The sequence below is a fragment of the Pinus tabuliformis genome, chromosome 6, assembly GCF_031772625.1.
Source record: "Pinus tabuliformis cultivar Carrire ecotype Pingquan chromosome 6, CPIR1, whole genome shotgun sequence".
NCBI classification, from domain to species: domain Eukaryota; kingdom Viridiplantae; phylum Streptophyta; class Pinopsida; order Pinales; family Pinaceae; genus Pinus; species Pinus tabuliformis.
In genome coordinates, this window is record NC_142292.1 from 1,350,068,439 (window position 1) to 1,350,091,493 (window position 23,055).

Below are 23,055 nucleotides of genomic sequence, written 5' to 3' on the forward strand. Positions count from 1 at the left end.
CCCTTTAAGAAGAATCATAGGTTTACCTAAGTGTTGTTACATGGCTTAATAGTCCTACTAGAATCATTTTTTCAATACTATAGCAGAATTTGGGATTACATTGACCAACTGGAAGCTGAATGATGACAAATGATCTTGAAAAAAATTGTCCACTGCTTTGTACTCTACTTCTTGGAACTGTTGACACAAGTGTGGTCAACAAGTCTCTAGAGCATTTTCGATCATCTTTAATTTTTTCCCATTAATTAATTGATTTTCCTAAGTTAGACATTTTTAATTGTTAATCAATTAATTTAATTGAGGCGTTTCACAAGCTTATCTTGCGAAACCTTTTCTGGGTTTTGGAGATCTCGTGTTCCTTAACCTTTTAGACACAAATCGAGACTAGAAAACTTGTCTGATGCTACAAAAACTAACATAGAGTTCAAGCTAGCCTTTTGTCCACACATTTTATTATGTCCCAACCAATTTCTTTTGCATTTTATGATCATGGCTTATGCTCTTTTTTTTTTTTAATTAATTAATTTATTTTTAATTTCTGTTGCATCAACCTCTTAGGGAAAAGTTTCTAGGCCTCCACTCAAGAACAAGGAGAATATGGAACCAATATTGGTAACAAATAACAATCAACCTGAAGATGGGGCATGGAATCTGGATATAAGGGAAGAGATGGAAACTATAAAGTGTGGGTTACCATGGACACATAACATCAATTAATGCCTTTTATTTGTGCCCCTCTTGGATAGTGAAAAGTAAGGTATGAGGGAAGGTCACATTGGATTGGGGTCAAGGGATAGCCACCAAGATGAAGCATGGGAACAGGAGTACAACCAAAAGAGATCTGCCATCCAAGTCAACTTGAGATCCATACTAGAATTCCCTTAAATATTAAATGAAATCACTTGATTAGAAAAATGGTTGATGTACCTTGCAATAGATGACTACCTTCATCTGATGAGTAGGAAAGATGGTTGATGTACCTTACAATAGATGACTACCTTCATCTGATGAGTAGGATTGATGAAACAAAGCACTGATCAGAGCATTGATGAAAGGTCTTTGGGGATAGCTAGCTATCTACTAGCTAACAAATGTTTAGAATAGGAGAAAAGTTTTCTCCTAGGGGTTATCCACTTGGATGGGTCACAAGGACAAAAATTAGGAGCTATACTCATGCAAGAAGGAAGACCTTGCTGTTGAAAGTAGAAAATGAAATTTAAGAAAACAATCTCGTATTTGAGAAATAACAATATTATTAGTATTTCACCAAGTTTCTGAGAATCTGCAGGAGTGGGAAAACACATGGAGAATATGTGGATTCACCCGTCAAATTTTAGGGAAATTCATGAGGGATGGGGGATTTTCAGGGTCCCAAGCACAAGGGGCCCCATCTCTAAAATTATAAAAATAAAATAAAAAATCCCAACAATAACAATTAATTCCATGCAATTTCATCATTGTGTGATGTAAATACTCAATTGAATACTGTGAATGATATAAACAGGATTCAGATTCAGATTTAGAAAAGACAATCAGTTTTAAAATGAAATATGAGATAAAGGATTAGGTATTAGAAGCTTTTATGAAATTAGAGAAAGGAAGGGATATGGGTGTGTGAATTTAGCAAGATAAGCAATATGTTGTTTCAAAGTTGTTGTGTCTACTTAAAGATTGTGATTGCATTGAAATGAATGTCTCTATAATGCCCACACACTCTATAAAAAATGTAATTAAGAAGCAAGATTGCAAGTGACAAGATTTGTTAAAATAAAACACTTTCATTTTTGTAAAGTCAAAGCATTAGCTTCATCAACAAGAGCGAAATCAAAGTGAATGGAAATAGTAGAAGAATCTAGTGAGTAGCAAATGTCCATTGCAATGAAGGCTTTAGGGTAATTTCAACAATGGTTGCTGATGCTATGAGACACAAGACATGGATGGTGGCATGAGACTAAAACCATGGAAAATATATTATTTCGAAAATTTTGTGCCTACTTATAGATTGTAGTTGCATTGAAATCAATGTCTCTATAAAGCTACACAACTTTCAAAAAATGTGAAATTTAAAAGGCAAGTTCACAAATGAAAAGGATTTGTTAAAGGAAAACAATCAAACTTTTGTCAAGTCAAAGCATTAGCTTCGTCAATGAAAGTGAAATTTGGTCAATTGCGTTCTTAGAAGAGTCAAGTGCATGGTGGATGTCCATTACTACAATGGCTTTAGGAAGGATAAGAAATAAAAGGCAATTTTATTAATATTCTAGGAAATTACCACAATAGTAGGTCAATGTGACTGAAAAGTACATTCGAGAAAGAAAATTACAATGTGTGAGTATGAAAGGCATCTCCTAGAATAAAAGCATAAGGATCTCTCTAGGTATAAGTATATGCATAAAACTAAATGGTAAATTACATGCTAAAGTAATATGTTATGAATAAAATATTCATAAAATATTAATAATATTAAAATATTAAATAATTAAATAATTAATTAAAGTAATTATTAAAGCATTATTTATGAAGAGATAAATAGTCAAAAAACATGACTATTCATCCTTCGTGGCCAGTCACTGCCTATATAGGCAAACTGCCATGAAGGTATTGTACACCATTAAGTTTTTATCAATAATACAATTTACTTACACCTACAAACGAGAGTCTACACACTTACATTTCTCTTGTGCCAGTTCCCTTGCAACAGTGTTATCAGAGCATCATTCCTCCCGCATGTGCATTACAAGTCTGCTATTTATCCACTATCTTCCGTTTGACATTCGAACTTTGACAACGACGTGTTCATCCCTATTTCCCTTGCGCCTCTGCCTGTACTCTCGTCGATCGCTGTCACCACTCTCTTTGCCAATCCCTGTCCTCGTTCACCTCACTCACCGCCAATTTCCCCATTGTCTCCTGTCATTTTCTTCTATCTACCATTCTTCGTGTCAACCCTCGAACGAACTGCTCATTGTCTCCCCACTTTCCGTCATCCTGTCTCCCGTTTGCACCCTTTGCCGGCTGCCATGTCATAATCTGTTGTTCCCCCGACACCCCTTCCATTGCCGCATTTTTTTTCCTGACCACTGTGTCTCCCCAACTTGTCCAGATGTCATCTCCCCGACTTTTTTGCTGTGTTGTCTTCACCCAACCATCATGTCTCTCACCAACCCTTCATTTGTTGAGTAGCTAGTTCGACCACTACATTTCGCTGACCGCTGTCGTGTCTGTTGTCGACCTTTAAATTTTTTCAAAACGCCTTTTCATTGGTATATAGTTATATTAATTATTATATAGTTTCATTATTAATTTGTTATATAATTATAATCATATAATTAATTAATATTTGATAACTATGTAATTTAATTAATAATTATTTATATACATTCGCCTTATTATTAAATTATAAATAAACTTTAAATTTTATATATATATATATATATATATATATATATATATTGGTTCTGCCAAGAAGAAAAACAAGTTGAAAATGGGGAATAATAATGACGACATCAATTCAAAAAAATTTCAACAACTCAATAAAGTACAAAGTCGCCTTGACAACGTTGAGACTCACGAAGGAATGACAAACGATATTAAAAAAGTAAATAAATTTGAGAGAATGTTGCTAGGCATGCATGCCCAGTTAATGGGAGGATATAACCCATTTTCAATACCTTAATTACTCAAGAACCAACACAGTCACAAAAATGCAGAAGGCAAAGATTTTCTAAATCATGAAATTCTGCAAATGCATGAAATTCTGCAAATGCCGCAAATACGCTTCCAAGGAAGTCAATACTATACAAAATTTCCAGAAAAAGACTACCAACGAATTAAAATAGAATTACCTAAGTACGATGGTAAAGATAATAGAGACGCTATTGTGTGGGTTAATAAAATGGAGGCCATTTTTGAGTCAAACCCATCAATAAGTGAGCGAGAGAAGATCATGATTGCATCCAACAACTTGGAAGCTGAAGCATATGATTGGTTCCTATGGCAGTCCAACAAATGTGAAGTTTGTTTATTTATTTGGAAGAATTTGGTGGATGCCATACTAAAAAGGTTTCATGATGAAGAAGAAGATGATATATACGAAAAATTTGTTCATCTCAAGCAAAAAGGGTCTGTAAGTGAATACACCCACGAATGGGAAGTATTAGCTGTAAGACAAAGAGGATTTTCTGATGAAGAATTGCTAAAAATGTATAGATGTGGACTTAAGGAGTATATCCGTGCAGAATTGAAATTATACAAACCTAAAACTATCGAAGAAGCTAGACATGTTGCAAAGATTATTGAGCAAAAACATAAGTTCAAAATGTCATCATTCAAGGAAGATGAAGACCAACAACAATACTCAGAAAAAAAAGAAACAAACAAATGTAGGTATTGTGGAGACAAATGGACATCAAGACACAAATGCCTTAACAAGAAATTGTATACTTATGAAGTTGAGAAAGAATCATACTCTTCAAGTAATGAGTTAGAAAAAAGGATAAAAAAGAAAAATAATTGTCGCAAGTGTGGAGAAAATTGGGTGCCAAGACATAAATGTGAAGACATGTCCTTACGTTACTACAAAATAGTAGATGGGAAGCAAGTTGAAGTACAAAAACATGATGAAGAAATCATTGTTACACATAGGGAAGATTCAACTTTGGAGGAACCATCATTAGCTGCAATCTCATGTGTCCAACAAAATCAGGGTGAAGAAAGCAATTCTTCAAAAAGTAAAAAACAACTAGTCACTGCAAAATACGTTCCACCACACCTTCGGAAGCAGAGAAACCAGTCTCCAAGACGAAAGAACATTAAGCTTACTACTCTACCAACAAATATGACAAGGAGATTACACCCTAAAACCTTGAAGCTTAAAGGGCTCATAAGAGGCAGAAATGTCAATATACTTGTAGATTCTGGCAGTACTCACAATTGTATAAACATTGATCTTGCTAAACAACTTGATCTTTGTATATGCCCAATCAAGGACTTGACCATGTTTGTTGCTATTGGGCAAAAGTTCAAAGAAATAGGAGAATGCCATAAGGTTTCAATCTAGATACAAGAACTAGAGCTACAAACAAATTTATTTTCCCTACCACTCAAAGAAATGGATGTAGTTCTAGGTGTAGAATGGTTAATACAATTAGGAAGCTATACTACAAACCTTGAAGAACAATATAATTGGCAAGGACGACATTATAAATTATATGGTGTTAACACTCCCAACGTCAAGGTACAAATACTCATGAGGACTTCATCAGTCAACGTAAAGATGCACTCCATAACAACATGTTCAACTAGAGGAAACCCTTCTGGTTATGCTTTAAGGCCAAAGCATCTCTAAAGGGGGTGGCAATGTTATGAATAAAATATTAATAATATTAAAATAATAAATATTTAAGTAATTAATTAAAATAATTATTAAAACATTATTTATGAAGAGGTAAATAGTCAAAATACATTATTGTTCATCCTTCGTGGCCAGCCATTGCCTATATAGGCAAACCGCCACAAAGGTATTGTACATCATTCAATTTTTATCAATAATACAATTTACTTACTTACACCTACAAATACAAGTCTGCACACTGACATTTCTCATGTGCCGGTTCCCTTGCAACATAATAAAAGCTAATATACATGCATTGATGTTAAGCCAAGAGAGGATGTCAAGGCTCACTGGAGATTGCTGCCAAGTGCAAGAGGGAGGGTTGAGAACGTGCATTCTCCTCAATGCTGTTAATCATTGTGAAATGACCAATGCTGTATTGATTGATCCCGAGGAGTGACCCATTGATGGGATTGGGTTGTATGATTTTGGGGGGAGCACAACCATTAGGAAGTCTACCTCTCATAGCATCCAAGGCCACGTGGAAGGAGTTCTAGATGGAAGATTTGCTTCTCAAGGGATGCTGTGGGGAAGTGTGTTGAGCAAAAGACAATCAACCTTGTGGCCTCTGAGATCTAGTTTGTTTGCTACGTTGTTGCTGAGAAACTTGTGGCCTGGAGTGAGAGCAACATGCAGGTCTAAAGGAGAGAGGTTGAACCTTAGGGGGGTGGGGGAGAGGAGGGGAGGAAGAGACTCGAGGTCTCATTGCTTTTGAGTGTCAATAAGCATGGGACTTTGTTGTCTGCTTGTGATCTTGATCACACAAGACAATTGGAATGTAAGATGTGATCCTTTTGAGAGTCTTTTGCCTTGGTAGGGCACCTAGGGATTGAGATCTAAAACTGAGCCCTTCTCTTATGTAAAGAGAAAGGCAACTCTGGCTCACTACTATCATTTGCTTCTAAGATGGAATATAGATGTTGTAAACCTTAGAGGACTTATTGTTGCTTTCTAGAATACCCTTCAAACTTCAAGGTGTAGGCTTTGCCTTGTCTTTGAAACATGAATGTAAATTGGACTCCGAAACACCCTGAAATGAAAAAATTTAGGTTTTTCACCTGAAGCTTCCTTTGGAGTCTTTTCCTTTAGCACTATGAAGACACCTATTCAATATGTAGACTACTATACAATGTGCCTCTGCCCAAAGGAAGATAGATCTAAGTCATGAACCATAGTCTTAGCAGTCTCTACTATAGACCCGTTCTTTCTTTTTGTGGCCCCATTCTATTGTGGGTTGTAAGGCATTGTGAACCAATGTTATCAAAACTAGACCAGAACCGGCAGAGCAGGTTGGTCCGATTGGTTTGTACCCAAAAATGGTCCGGTTTAGGCTTCAGAATTGGAATAGACCGGTTTGGTACTGAATTGGCCAGTTCGGTACTGATTCTGTGTGGTTCGTACTTTCGTGGGCCATCTTAAAGAAATTTCCTTTTTTTATTTTTTATTTTTTCATCTAGTTGACCACTTCTAATTTTCTCCTAGGCCAACCTAATATTCAAGCCTATGGCCCTAGTATTGCTATGCAATTCATCCATTTACTAAAATTTTTAACATTACCATGAAATGACTCAGGATGTTTGAGAGTAGTTCCAACCTCATTGGATTTCATGTGGAGAAAGTAGAATTTTAGATCTCATTCAAAATTTAGCAGACTTAGCAATTTTTCAAGATTTTAGGATTGGGGGGATTGCGACATTTCCATTGGATTTTGTCATGTACAAGGGCATGGAACTAGTATTTAATCAAGAGAACCAAACCCTCTATGTACTTTGATGTTAGTAGCATTGATTGTTGAACTCCTCTATCATGACTCTACTAAAAATGTAACCATCACTTAAAAAAATCTTGACTTGACATGATACGTTTTTTCTATATTATTTTAATGCTTAGAGGGTGATGTTGATGGCGAAGATAGCAATATAGACAATGATTTTGATGATATGTAGGTATTTGTTGTAGCATGATATTTTTGGGATGCTAGAGGAAATCTAGAGCCTATTTGTTAATGTATTTTCGGTTCAAAGATGGATTGCACTCAATGCTATTTTGGTTATGTGCACCCTTATATGCTACATACATGAGAACTTTTTCTTATTTGTGTATAAATGGTTTGGATTCATATGGATGCACATGAATATATATGTGTTTCTTTAAAACTTGAATATTTTATGTGTTTTTGGTCAAACGTTTTTTTGGTGCGGTTTTTTACCCGTTCCTGGTCCACAAGGTTTTCCAGTTTGGTCACCTGTTCGGTTCTGATAACATTGCTGTGAACTACCTTTTGATACCTGTGTCTCCAGAAAAGGAATCTAGATCATTGAAGGTATACTGCCTTCCATTTTTTGATCTTAGTAGTTTGATTTTGCTATCAATTTAGTTCTTAGTAAGAGCTTTGAATTTTTGGAACCTGTTAAAGATCTCACCCTTGGCCTTCATAAAGTATACCTAGGTTTGCTGGAAGAATCAATGAAAGTAACATAATTAAGATTAATTTTTAGTGACATTGATTACATGGGTCCAGACACCTGAAAGAATCTAATCAAAGATTCCTCTTGATCTGTGCTTACTGCTTGGGAAAGCACTCTTGGCATGCTTGCCAAATTGCTCTGATACAGATTCCTGGAAATCGTCAGCAAAAGCACTTTGATACCATGCTGATTTTCAGATCATAGTAAGTAGGTTCTACACTCAAAGAATATCCCTAAAACCCTAGCTAACTTTCAAGCTGCAAAGTGGAAACCTATCAGGACAACAGTCTTTGAATCCTAGAATCTACAAACACATACTGCAGAAAAGCAATAACAAGGAGGACACAGACCTGAACTCTCAATCACATCTGTCTGATTTTCAGATCATTGTAAGCAGATTCTGCAGTGAATAATCCTAAAACCCTAGGTAACTTTAAAGCTGGAAACCTATCAAAACAGCAATCTTTGGATCCTAGAATCTACTGTCACATACTGTAGAAAAATAATAACAGCGAGGACACAGATCTAATTCTTGATCATATCTATCTTCTATTGAATAGAGAGAAGAAAATACACCAAAATAATTCAAAACCGCTATCCGACAAAGTGGTGTGTCTTGCATCTTCTTTATAGAAACAAAAGTGAGGGAAGTATCTAGTAACATGCATGAAGTGTTGAAAAATGTGTAACTAAGTTCGGTCTTCATAACTTATAGTATGAAATGTATTTTTGGTTCTTGTAAATTATAAAATGAAAGAAAAATTATTATTATTTTTTTTGGAGCATGGGTTTCATCTCAAGGTCTTTTATTTTATAGGTCAAGCACCCATTGAGTGATTCTAGGGTTTTTCCTAGGTCAAGAAGTCAAAAGAGTCATCGTCATAAGTTGAAGACCCCATTGGGCACATTGTAACTTGTAAAGAAAACTATTTCTATCTTAAAAGGTGTACAGATACCCTCCAAGACCAAGTTGGCCTAAAGGAAGAGCCACATCCACCCTTGAAGAAGCCTATAAATAGAAGAGGACTCGTCCTACTTGAAGCACATTCACTCACCAATCATTCCAGCGAAGGAAGAGGAAGGAGAAGGTGGTAAATGAAGAGGATCTTTTGTTTGGGCTATTTTCTCTCACACGTGCTAAGGAGAACTAGGGTTTCTGCAGCAAGACCTATGGTTTCTATCTTCAAGTTCGATCTTGGAGAAAAAGGAGACAAGTAGGTCAAGCGAAGGTCACCAAGGGTAATTCTCATGCTCCTGAAGTGAGAGAAAGTCAAGCAAAGGTCAAAGGAGGACTCAAAAGATAGATCGAAGCTCACACGTGTGGCAGCAACAATTGCTGGGGGGCCGAAATTTCAGTTTTGTAGTGGAGGCCGAAATTTCTGCAGTTGGAGGTTGAAGAAGTGCTACTGGAAGAGGTTTGACTGGGTTTGACGGGATCAGGGTTAGCACATCATTCGAAGAGGTTGGTCTTGGTCTTGGAGGGTTCTGAAGTCAGTCTTAAGGTCTTGGAATTCGTCAATTGAAGAATCTATAAGGAAGAGAAGGGATTTGCGGTTTTCCTCTCAAGTGGAGAGGTTTTGGCCCTGGCTTGCAGCCTATATTTTGTGTTCTTGTTCTTGTTTTGGTAGCTGTTTGATGATTCACAAATATAATAATAAGTAACAAAGCTAATAAGTAAACGAACATCACAAGCAGCGATCAAGCAAAGAGATAATCATTGCCCTATTGACTTCTCAACATGAAGCACTCAAGATGATTCAGTCAAACCCTAACCCTAGTCTAATCACCTATTGCACCTTAGCTGCATAGAGAAGTGTTCGAAGGAAGTGTGCTTCAACTGGAAGACAAACTGGAGTATGCAAACATGCATCCCCTTCCTTGAGAACTGCACCCTCTACCTAAATTGTAATCTTATCCATGCAAGTTCCTTAAGCAACCTAGGGATCTGCACCCTGACTAAGAGTAGATCATGTATGCATTTTAAAACAGAACTGCGCTAAAGCAAACTGGAAATCGCTAAATCTGGAACAGCAGTAAACTGGATTTTACGGAAGGTGGAAAAACTGGAAATATACTAAGATTGGCACATGCATGCATGCATGTATCCTGTACTCTTGTACATAAGTATGCCTCCACACACTGCTGCACACAGGAGCAAGGCAAACTGCTGCCATACTGGTGCTTTAAGAATCTGCAATAAATGTGCCCTTACAGTGCTGTACCTGCATGCTGAGTGTGCCCTGGTACTGTGGAGGACACTGCTGGAGCTAAACATGGTAAAAATATAACACGTTGTACCCTATCTAAGAATGGATCATGCATATGTTCTAAAACTGAATGGAACTGAAGCAAACTGGAAATTGCTAAATCTGGAACCGCAGCAAACTGGATTTCACTGTTAGTGGCAAAAGTGGAAATATACTAAGATTGGTGCATGCATGGAACCTCTACTCTCCTACATAACTGGTCCTCCTCCACACTCTGCTGCACACTGGAACCAAGGAAAACTGCTGCCATGTTGCTGTTGTATGGACCTGCAATAAATGTGCCCTTACTGCTGCTGTACCTGCTGTCTGAGTGTGTCCTGGTACTGTGGAGAAGATTGGAGAAAATCAAGATACGAACACGTTAGAACAAAATATGTCTGTGCACATAGTCACAGCAGTTGATCAAATAGGAGAACATATAAAGAATAGGAATAGCACAAAATATGGCATTGTTATTGATGTAGGGCGGCAATTTTAATTCCAAGGTTATCACGAGAATGGATGGTATAGTAACCAACTCCAAATGAGATCTCTTATTGAAAGGTGGGAGTTTTTTTTGTCATCTTAGAGTAACTCGTGTACAATGATTGGGATCAATTCCTGACCAATTACTTATGACCCCCAACTAAAATGAATTTAGGAGAATACAATTGCATGTACTCTAATTACGATGTCTACGTAAGAATATACTAAATGACAAAGTCTAAATAAGACACAACAACAACATGAAATCCTTGTCTAACTATTAATTTGAATTTGTGAGAGATCATAAGGTTCCTTTAATGTGGTTTAGGTAGAGATGATCTGGATCGTGCTGCTTGTGTCTATTTGGTATTCTTTAGCACTCTTATTGGTCATGCTAACATTAACAAGGCACATATAGTGTATTCTCTTCGATTTTTATATGTTTTTGCTTTTTGCAGGTGATAAAATGGATGTTGAGCAAGGGACAAGCCATGACAATGGGAACTTACGAGCAGCTATTACGTGCATTGGAGAGAGACCACAGGGCAGAAGAAGCACATGCTTTTTGGGAGAAGAGAATAGGCAGTGATTTGCATTCTGTGCCTTGGCAACTGTGCACTTTCATGATATACATGTATACACGGAATAACATGCCTGAAAGACTCATTAAGGTAGCATACTAGTTATATTGTGGGAAAAGTCAAATTTTATGTGATATTTCTGTTGGAGTAGATCATATGAATTGTTAGTGTTATTGACTCTGCATCATCCTAGGTGGAGAAAGGACTAGTAAGTTCCTGCATTATTTTTTGTAGATCTAGTATTGCTTTGTAGACTGCTGTTTTGGATGCATGTCAAGGTCATTACCGAAAGGAATCTTATCCCCTAGTTTCTATTGGAGGGTCACTGGACTTCATTAACCATCGATGAAGAAATGGAGAAAACTTTCATCAATTACAATATGTGTTCGACTATTATGCTCATCACTTCTGCTTTAAGGTATATGATTATGGTCACTGATAGATAGCCAACAAAAATTCTAATGGGTTAGATTGAGCATCAGATTGTATAACTTCTTATTTATAAATTGAACTTGATATTATTACTATTCATTTTCTCACTATATCTGTGTGTAGTGGGCTCATAATAGTTAAGCAAATAAAGTGGTCATATTGAAAACTTCTTGGTATTATAATTCTTGTATTGCTTTTATGTATACAGAAAGATGATAAAAATGTATTGCAATCCCAATGGTGTCTATGCTATTTATCTTGCTTGAAGACTTTATCCTCAAAACCTAACAAAACTTTAATGCTTTTTTTGAATAATCTTTTAATTCACTGTGTTTTACGATGGGATTGTTTTTTAAACCTTTTCCATATGTTAAGTGCATCTGTTGTTAATAAAGGTGAAAATGTATTTTTATCAGGCTTGTAAATTGGATGGTTTTGTTTGAATAATATCCGAAGCCTTCTAACAAATTGGTCTACGTCATAAACTTCCATTGTTTTATTCATGTCCATCACAATGTTATTGGAACTGGCTGAACTGGCTGTTTCAAACTGGTCTAGTAAATTTCTTGTAGAACTGGTTTCCCAAAACAGATTCGACCTCAATCTGTCAGCTGAAAACTTCCCCAAAGTTCCACTAAAATCCTCCATGGAAAACCCCAACTCCAGCCCCAAAGATAGAACTCAATTCATCCCTCCAAGGGCTTGTGCAGGCTTTTCCCCGAGAGACCCACGCACTGCCAAAATGAGAAGCTTGACCCCCACAAATCTCCCTTGTTTTTCACCTGCAATCTTCACCAAAGTTCCAGCTCAAGGTAGTAGAACTAAATCCCGCAATTCTCGCTCACCAATCCTCTGAAGCTGGCTCCACTGATCAACCAAACAAACAGCCTCTATGCCCCAGAAAATGTGCACTACTGACCCAAAGTGCCGAAGATGATACTCTGTGGAAGCTCTGAGATGGACTCCTCTAATTTTCCAGCTAAGGAGACACTCATAGTTCTTGAAAGTTGAAACTGGCTTAGGTTCCACCTGAAACCCTTGTGCCAAACAACACTCCAAACCCTTGCACTAGCACAGAGTCACAAGAGGTCGATTTCATAAGTGTGATAGTCAAAAGATAAGTTGGTGCGGCCTTTTCTGCCCTTGTATACCTCATGGGCTCATTCGACCCCCTTGGCGGCCCCATCTCCTCATGTGAGTTGACTCCCTCCTAGTGATGCAACTTGTTTGCTGTGTGGTCCACAACTTAGATGACCCTCTTCAACATGGGACCCATGTACTATTAATATCTCCTATGTATAAAGTGTAATTACGCCAAAAAGTGATCCCTTCATCATTTGTGATATTCCCACTTAGCAAGGTTGCTAAGTGAAAAGATCAATTTTGATCAATTTTGCTAATTTTTGGATAGAAACTTAGACAAAGTGGTTTGAGGGGCCCCATTTGCAATTTTGAGGTGAAAGAAGGCTCCAACATAGGAAGAAGGGGAAAATCGATTTGATAGTGGATGATGGGGGCCAGCCCAAAAAGCAATACACTCCCCTTGGCTAGTATGTTTTCTTGGAGGGAAGAGATAGAAGGAAATCGATGGATGGGACCTACATGGGGAAATTGGAGGTCCAATGACTAAAGTAGGAGGAGCACTCATCATTTGCTCCTCTTTGATCATTTGACATTCACCTTCGACTAGCACGCTTGAGCTAAGAGCCAAGTCTGCATGTGCTATTGAGCACATGAGATTTTCAAGCGAGAATCTTACCCTACCTTTGGTGAACTTCGAGTGCCATCCCAAGGAGGTGATCTACACTACGTTTTGGGAGCTGTCCAAGAGTTTGATAAACATTTCGTGGAGTTTCTTAAATAGTTTGAGTGCAGGAAGGGAAATACGCTCCACTTAGAGGAGTTGTCTCTGGAGCTGGAGATTCATTGAGCTTTCCGGGGTTGATTGGGACCACAATATGCTGAAGGATTGGGGTAGTAGGAAAATACGAACTCGTGGGGATTTGCTGGGAACATAGTGCCATCAACAGGGACTGCGTAGGCTTGCGCAGAGCTAATTTCGTGTCGCACATGGGAGCTAGGAGGAAGCCATTTCGGGGGTGGTGCGAGTTGATGCTTGAGAGGGATCCTTGGAGGGAATTTCGTTGGTGTTAGCCGCCATTTTGGAGCCCACAAACAGTGACATTTCCTGGAGAGTCAATTTGCCCAACAGTGGGAGAGGAGCGTAGAAATTGGGGCAAATTTTGGAGGTCTGCATTTGGCCAAACCCTTTCTGGGTTTTGGTGGGTTATTTGTGGGGAGACTAGAGTTAATTTCTCGAAATTTTCTAAGCACTGGAGAAGGTCCAAATCAGCGATTTCCTACAGCCAACAATGTAGTTTCTGAGGGACCAGTGCAAAGCATTTGTGGGGGTCACTTCCTAGCAGTGGAGAAACTGATATCATCACCTGGGCCTTGTTAGCTAGCCAAGAGTAAGCCTAGGTGCATACATTCCAAGCTTCTATTGTACCCGATTTTTTAATAATAAAATTGCTTGGTACTGCATAGATTTTGGTTTGTTTCTTGGTTTTTAATGTTGATTTCTGGTAGCATTGGATGTGCTCTATGCCTCAAAATTTGCAGGGAGGCTAGGACACATGTATTCCAGAATACCCAAAAATCGTTTTGGGAAATTCCACTCAGAGACAATTTTATTAAAATAATTAATTATTTTTAATGGATGCCCAAGTCTAAACTTAGGAAATTAAAATAATTAAAGGGTATTAATTAAACTGAGGGTGAAATTTCTAGAAGAAGACGAGGATCATATCAAAATGATTTAAGCCATTGATTAGAATCTAATCTAGGCCGCTGATTGATCAACGGGAAGATTATATGAAGGACTTCAATGGGCATTTGGAAAATGAACTAGGCAGATACTCAGTTGCCCAAGCAAATCGTTTTTCTCATTGGATGAAGTTTAGGAAGAGAAAATCAAATCAGAGGGAGAGTTGCAGGTTGGAGAGAGAGGGCATCAATAATAGTCGGAGTGCAGGAAGTAAAGAGAAGACATAGCGCAGAGGAGAGACAATGTAGAGGCAGTGACACTGGGTCTGCGCAGAAGGTGATGTAGTGAGGGCAGCAAGTCCTCTCCAGAGTCAGAATTTCATTGTGAAGTGTGAGAAAATTGTCTTTAAAATTTTTCATAGAAATTCCTCTTCCATTTTGCTGGTTGTATCTTGTACATGAGATTTTGCTGAAGATTAATAAAGAAACCCTCATTTGTTGCACCGATTTTCCCACATTGGATTTTTCTGGGGACAGTTGTCCAAAATAACTGTCATTGTGATTGTACTTGTGCTAGTATTTTTCCTTGCATTTACTTTCCGCATTATTTGAATTGTGAAGGCTGTAGTAGAATCTATTTCGATATATGCCTAGTTTTTTTTTTTTTCTAGTTAAGACTAACCTAAGTACCCACGGGGGATTTGAACCGGTGACCTATCGCAAGGAGTGCCTTAACAACCCACCCATTCACCGTCAATCCAAAGCCCTGTGGGCTTCGATATATGCCTAGTAGAAACACTGTGAATAACTTATTTTTGAATTAATAAGTAGAAGAAATAATATCAGTCACTGTAGTTGGATTTCTATTTAGAAATTTTCACATGGTATCATAGCGAGGTTAAGCAAGAGAGTAGAGCCGGAAGAGCCCAACACTGAAGAGAAGGAGGGAAGTCGAAGTGTTGCATAGGCAGCAAATCGAATCCCCAGAAGGATTGCATAGTCCAGGCCAAGAGGGCAAAATTTTCGTGGGAAAATCTCTCTCTGAGTGAGTCGACAGAGAGAAATATTTTCGGATCGAAGTTTTCTAGTGACAGAGGGAGAAACGTAGCAGTCTCAATGCAAAGCAGTCTTCAGGTGGGATGCAGTTTTTTTTGTTGGGCATAAAAGCATAAAAAGTCGATAGGAAAAATTAGCACAAATAAGGATGGAAAATCAAGACGTCTCTGAATTATCTTCTAGATTGGAAGAAGAATTCGCATGCTTGTTAAGTTCAACGTCAACAAATGTTTGGTATATTGATAGCGAGGCTTCAGCTCACATGACTGGAGTATGAGAATACTTCTTGAGCTATCAAGAAGAGCAGATGGAATTCCAGATCACTATGGGAAACATAATGAAGTGTACTCTAGTAGGGAGAGGCACCATAGCATGTTAGATGAAGAAGAAACCAGCGCCCGAGCCACTAATGTTCTGCTGTGCCCGGGTCAGGAATGAATCTGATTTCACTGTCCTAGTTACAGGACACGGGATACAACGTATACTTCATTGGAAGGAAAGTATATGTCAAACATCCAAGCTAGAAGAAGATGAGACAAATTGGAGCTTGAAGAAACAGACTGTATAGATTGCAGCTCGAGTCTCCAATGACATTGATAGGCATCAATCATAATGGAGAAAAGGAGTTGAATGAACTGTGGCACAGGTGAATGGGACACCTACACCATGGAGAACTAAGGATGCTTAGAGAGACTGCTACAGGAGTACTAGTGCTCAGTACTGAGCATGATGATGTATGCAGAGGATGCATACTAGGGAAGTATGCTAAGGCAAATTTTTCTAGAAGTAACAACAGATCGAAAGGCGTATTGGGATTGGTACACTCAGATATTTGTGGCCCGATGTCCACGAGAGCTCTTAATGGTGGCAAATACTTCGTCACCTTTATTAATGATCACTTTAGAAAAACATGGATCTATTTCTTAAAGACCAAGGATGAGGTCTTTGATCAGTTCAGAGAGTTTAAGGCTCTCGTAGAGAACATGACAGGGAAAAAGATAAAGGTATTGCGTTCAGATAATGGTGGAGAGTATACGGACAAAGACTTCACAGATTTCTGCGCAAAGGAGGGCATCAAAAGAGAATGGACAACTCCATATAATCCAAAGCAGAATGGAGTAGCAGAGTGAAAGAATAGAACTATTGTTGGGGCGGCAAAGGCTATGTTGTATGACCAGGACTTGCCTAGATTCTTATGGGCAGAGGCATGCAACACAACAATGTATATCCAAAATAGAACTCCTCACAGAGCATTGGGGAAGAAAACACCTGAAGGAGTCTTCACAGGGAAGAAGCCGGAGGTGAGTCATCTCAAGATATTTAGAAGTGTGCCATATTGTCACATTCCAGACGAGAAGCGTAGTAAACTAGATCAAACTGCAGAAAAGGGGTACCTTGTAGGATATAGCGAGACCTCGAAGGCATACATGTTGATTTGGGGTAGCATCGAATGTGCTCTAAGCCTCAAATTTTGCAGGGAGGCTTGGGCACATGCATTCCAAAGAATCCATAAAACGTTTTGGGAAATTTTACCCAGAAGTGATTTTATTAAAATAATTACTATTTTTAATGGGGTTCCTAAGTCTAAACTTAGAAAAATTAAAATATTAATGGGTATTAATCTAATCAGGGGTGACACTTCTAGAAAAAGACATGGATCAAGCCAGAACGATCTGAGCCTTTGATTAAGATTTAATCTAGGCCATTGGTTGCCCAACAGGAAGATATAAGAAGGGGCTTGAGGGTCATTTGGAAAACACACATAGAGATCAAGAAAATCAATTTTGTGAAGTGAGAAGTTCTCAGGAGGAAAAATCGATTGAGGAGATCTTTTGCAGTAGAGGGGCAGTGAGAATCCGGAAGAAAGAATTTCTGGAGAGTACGAGGTAGAGAGAGGACAAAATGACGTCCATAGGAAGGCTGATGCTGACCCACGCAGAGGCAACAATCCTTGAGGGGAAGTCGAGTTTCCTGCCAAGGGAAGTCGAATTTTAGTTGCCGGAAGCCAGGGTGTGAGTCTGGGAGGCAGGAGGTCGATTTTCTCAACCAACAAAGGATCTGGAAGAGGGGCAACATAATACCCAGGAGGGGTGACACAAAAACTATTGAGAGTGACGCAGTTCTGTGTAGAGACCACGCAGAGGGTGACGTAGAGCCTCCAGTTCAGCAAGATCAGTCACTGATTCTCCCAGTGACAGGGTGAGATCATTTCACTAGTCTTTTGTTCAATATTCTCTCTGTATCGGATTGCTAGTTGAGCATCCTAGAATTGTACTCAAATTTTCTCCTGCATAATAATAAAACCCTCAGAGCTGCTGCACCGATTTTCTCGCATTGGGTTTTTCCGGGGACTTTTGTCCAAAAATAACTTTCCTATGTGTTTGTATTTCCTTGCTCAGTTTCTATGTTTCAAAATCATATTTGATGTAGACTACTTCAGTAATTTGCTTAGATATTTCATGAAGAAATCTGAAATAAGTTTGTAACATAATTTAAAATCTAGGAGAAGTAGATTCAGCTAGTTGTAGTAGGATTTCTGAGATTGTTAGATCTAGGATTTTTCACATGGTATCAAAGCCTGTTGATGAGAAACATGAAAGAGAAGATCTAGCACTGAAGCAAGGGCCAACTTGCTGCAGCAAGCAACAGTTTGAATCCCCTGAGGGATTGCACAGTTCTAGCCAGGAGGGTTGTATTTTCGTGGGTGTCTCTCTCTGAGTGAGCCGAAAAAGAGGTAAGACTACCGGATCAAGAATTTGCCAAGGTAGAGGGAGCTACGTAGAGCCACGCAGAGCCAGGGGTACGCAATTTTTTGCACGTTGAGTGCTGGGTAGAAAAGCCGTCAGAGGGAGGAAACAAATCGTATACTTCCTCATTGATTTCTTGTCGAGGAAATCAATATTTCTCATTTGCTGAATAGCAGTGGAGTAGCAGACTTACCAGCTCCATCAGGGAGTGCGTAAGGAAGCCCAAGAGCTACTCAGTAGGGAGAAAGAGGGAGTTGTTCGACATTTTTCAGGAGATATGGCAACCATTGGCTTGAGGGATCAGGACAGGTTGGACGGGGCTGCCAACTATGTCATCTGGAAGGCTAGAATGTCTTTCCTTCTAGATGAGCATGCCCTTAAGACGTATGTTGATAGTGTGGTAGCTGTCCCTATGGATGTAGATTTGCTGAAGAAGTACAAAACTGAGATGGCGAAGGCGAGAAGGATGATCCTAGATGGAGTCAAGGATCACGTGGTGTGCCACGTTGCTAGCAAAGGGATTGCTAAGGAGATGTGGGATGCCTTGGCCACATTGTATCAGGGATCTTTCGAGCAGCGGAAGATGTACTTAGAGCAGAAGCTGAGCTCTGCTTAGATGTAGAAGGGAGAACATGTGGATCCATTCCTCACGAAACTGAAGGAGACCCATGATGAGTTGTCGGTTGCGGGGCATACACCTCAGGATTTAGAGTTAGTGAGATTGGCTCTAAATTATGTTTTAGATGAATGGCAAGTATTTGTCTAGAGTATTCTGGGCAGAGCAACATTGCCAAATTGGGATGAGATGTGGGCAAATCTAAAACAAGAAGCGCTAAGGAGAGACTTGTTCAAGGTCAAACTTGACGGAAGCAGCAACAGCACTGGGTCGAAGCCCAAAGTAGAGGAAGAGGATAACGCAACCCTTACATCGAAGGGACAGCAGGGGCGACAAAGACGAAAGAAGGACGTCTCCAAGGTGAAATGTTTCATATGTGGTGAGATGGGCCACTATGCATCCCAGTGTCCTTCGAAGAAAAAGTACAAGGATGAGAAGCATGATCCTAAGGTTGTAGCCACAAAGATTGAACAGGAGGAGGAGTTCGCCATGGCAACCAAGATACCTCGAGGAGGGAGGTGGGCTGATATAGAACTGTAGTTCGATAGAACTACAGATGGGCAGGATCCTTGAGGAGCCCACCTCTTGGATCATCACCTTGCTATGGGAGCCCATGTTCAACAGTAGTGGGATGGAGGAGTTTTTAGTTGGTGCCATGGAGTGTTGATTCGACATATGCAATAGTTAGTAGCGCTAGAATGTGAGCAGTGTAGAGCAGAGAGGCAATAGTGCGTGGAGGCACAATGCAGAGCTTTAGTAGCGCAGTGGCTTCAGAAGACAACATGGGACTAGCAGTAATTAGGATTTTAGCATCGAGGTGTATCCACTGGATATTTGTCCAGTCTTGGGTGTTTTCAATTGCTTCTCTCAACAACTGAGTTGTAGTACAGATGCAGTGTTAGCAGTGGCAGTGTTAGTAGCATAATAGATGCAGCATTTGAGAGGGAGTTGTAGTATGGATGTAGCATTGGCAGTGGCAGTGTCAAAGGCAACAATACAGTAGCAGCAACAACGTAGTAGTTGGTGGACAGCATGTTAGACATCAGCAACGCAGAGGATGATGCTTTAGAGTTAGAGCAGTATGCAACACCGGTGTATAGCTAGAGCACATTCCTCGCTAAGAGGGAGTGTTGATTTGGGGTAGCATCGAATGTGCTCTAAGCCTCAAATTTTGCAGGGAGGCTTTTGTACATGCATTCCAAAGAACCTAGAAAGCGTTTTGGGAAATTCCACCCAGAAGTGATTTTATTAAAATAATTAATATTTTTAATGGGGTTCCTAAGTCTAAACTTAGGAAAATTAAAATATTAATGGGTATTAATCTAATCAGGGTAAAACACCTAGAAAAATACACAGATCAAGCCAAAACAATCTAAGCCTTTGATTAAGATTTAATCTAGGCCATTGGTTGCCCAACAGGAAGATATAAGAAGGGGCTTGAGGGTCATTTGGAAAACACACATATAGATCAAGAAAATCGATTTTCCGAAGTGAGAAGTTCTCAGGAGGAAAAATCGATTGAGGAGATCTTTTGTAGCAGAGGGGCAGTGAGAATCTGGAAGAAGTAATTTCTGAAGAGTACGAGGCAAAGAGAGGACAGAATGACGTCCATAGGAAGGCTGACACTGGCCCACGCAGTGTTGATGTAGAGGTAGCACAGTCCTTGAGGGGAAGTCGAATTTCAATTGTCGGAAGCTGGGGTGTGAGTCCGGGAGGCAGAAGGTCGATTTTCTCAGCCAGTAGAGGATCCAGAAGAGGGGCAATGTAATACCCAGGAGGGGTGACGCAGAAATTGTCATGAGTGACGCAGTTCTACGCAGAGACCACACAGAGGGTGAGGCAGAGCCTCCAGTTCAACATGATCAGTGATTGATTCTCCCAGTGATAGGATGAGATCATTTCACTAGTCTTTTGTTCAACATTCTCTCTGTATCAGATTGCTAGTTGAGCATCCTAGAATTGTACTCAGATTTTCTCCTGCATAATAATAAAACCCTTAGAGCTGTTGCACTAGTTTTCCCGCATTGGGTTTTTTCGGGGACTTTTGTCCAAAAATAACTGTGTCCTATGTGTTTGTATTCCTTGCTCAGATTCTATGTTTCAGAATCATATTTGGTGTAGACTGCTTCAGTAATTTGCTTCGATATTTCATGAAGAAATTTGAAATAAGTTTGTAACATAATTTACAATCTAGAAGAAGTAGATTCAGCTGGTTACAGTAGGATTCCTAAGATTGTTAGATCTAGGAATTTTCACAATACAAAATCTGCATTCCTAGCAGCAGGAAGATTGTAGTAAGACGAGATGCAAAGTTAATGGAGGATAGAGCTTTCAGGAAATCTCGAGAGATGCCAACAAAAGATTAGTCAGTAGATGTTCCATTAGTCCAACAACAACAGGGGAAGCAAGGAGGACAAGCAGGAGGACAGACACCAAGATCGAGCACAGTGACCAACACCAGTATTTCCTTAGAAGTAGGAAATCTAGGCAGTTCTCAGTAGATGGAACAACAGGAACAGGAGGGGGATTTGATTGAGCCTCCCACCACTAGTAGTAGAACTAGCAGGGAAATACGAAAGATGCTGAGGGATGTAGAGGAGTTTGTTGGAGCTCCTAGAATCGAGAAGAGGCAACGAAGACGACCTGATAGGTACCGAGCCTTGGTATCACAGGTTGAAGAACCCTCCAGCTTTCAGGAAGCTATACAACACCAAGTTTGGGTGGATGCCATGGTACAAGAGTATAGTTCTATCATGATGAATGATGTCTGGGAAGTGGTACCTAGACCAGAGGATAGATCAGTTGTAGGATCAAGGTGGATCTACAAGATCAAGTATGCTGCAGATGGCAGTATAAAAAAATACAAGGCTAGGTTCGTGGCAAACGAGTACACATAAAAGGAAGGAATAGACTATGAGGAGACCTTTACCCCAGTAAATAGAGATACCTTTATCAGATCTGTTATGTCTCTAGTAGTTCAAATGGGATGGGAGATTCACCAGATGGATGTCAAGACAACATTCTTGAATGGGGTGATAGAAGAAGAGGTGTATATAGAACAACCCGAAGGCTTCGAAACTCATGAAAAGAGAACTCATATATGCAGGTTAAAGAAAGCCCTGTATGGGCTCAAGCAGGCACCCAGAGCATGGTATGGTCTAATTGAAAGTTACTTGCAGCAGTTGGGATTCATCAAGATTGATGTTGATCCCAAACTCTACAATCTAATGGTGGAGAATGAACCACTTATTCTGGTATTATATGTGGATGACTTGTTTCTAATAGGGTCATCTAGGCTCATAAAGGACTGCAAGAAGAATTTTGAAATAGAATTCGACATGAAGGATATGGGGTTGATGCATTATTTTCTAGGGCTGGAAGTTTGGCAGAAGAATGGGGAGATCTTCCTTCGGCGAGGAAGATATGCTACAAAGATTATGAAGAGATTTAGAATGCAGTATTGCCGGCCCATGGCTACGCCTATGATCACCAACTGGATGAAAATATGCATCAAGAGACAAGGAAGTGGACCCCACCTTGTACAGACAACTCATTGGGTTGCTTATGTATCTGGTCAAAACTAGGCCAAACATTTGCTTCGCTCTCAACACCCTTAGTCAGTTCATGGTGGAATTGAAAAGTGTGCATTGGGCAGTAGCTAGGCACATTCTTAGATATGTGTGTGGCACAGTCGGATATGGGTTGAAATACACTTGAGGAGATGACATTAGATTGAATGGATTAACAGATGTAGATTGGGTAGGTAGTTCTGTAGACCGGAAAAGTACCTTTGGGTATTTCTTCAATGTTGGATTAGGAATGATCTCTTGGTGCAACAGGAAGCAGAAGTTGGTAGCTCTGAGCTCAGCAGAAGCATAATATATGGTGGCCAACACAGCTACGTGCGAAGCTATATGGCTTATAAAACTGCTTGTGAGTTTGTTCAAGAAGAGGATGGAAGTGACCAGTATTTTCTGTGATAATCAGAGTTGTATTAAACTCTCTGAGAATCCAGTATTTCATGATCGGTCGAAACACATTGATATCAGATGTCACTTTATCAGAGACTGCGTTCAGCGTGGGGCAGTACAACTGCAGTATGTCCCCACAGGAAATCAAGTAGCAGATGTATTCACAAAAGCTCTAGGAAGAGTTAAGTTCATCTAGTTCAGGGAGCAGATGGGTATGGTAGAGAACCCGTTTCAATCAATGTGGAAAAAGTTGAAGTCGGGATTAAGTCGGCAAGGGTCCAGAAGTTGAAAAGA

The 23,055-nt window shown here is 39.5% G+C and overlaps 1 protein-coding gene across 1 annotated transcript in view; it reads left to right on the forward strand.

The window, feature by feature from the left end:
• Nucleotides 1-23,055, forward strand: part of LOC149263634 (uncharacterized) — a 282,397-nt gene that overhangs the window by 197,395 nt on the left and 61,947 nt on the right. The window contains exon 5 of the mRNA XM_089426553.1: nt 11,051-11,263. Within this exon, the coding sequence (XP_089282679.1) occupies nt 11,051-11,263 (213 nt within the window). The remainder of the gene's footprint in view (nt 1-11,050; nt 11,264-23,055) is intronic.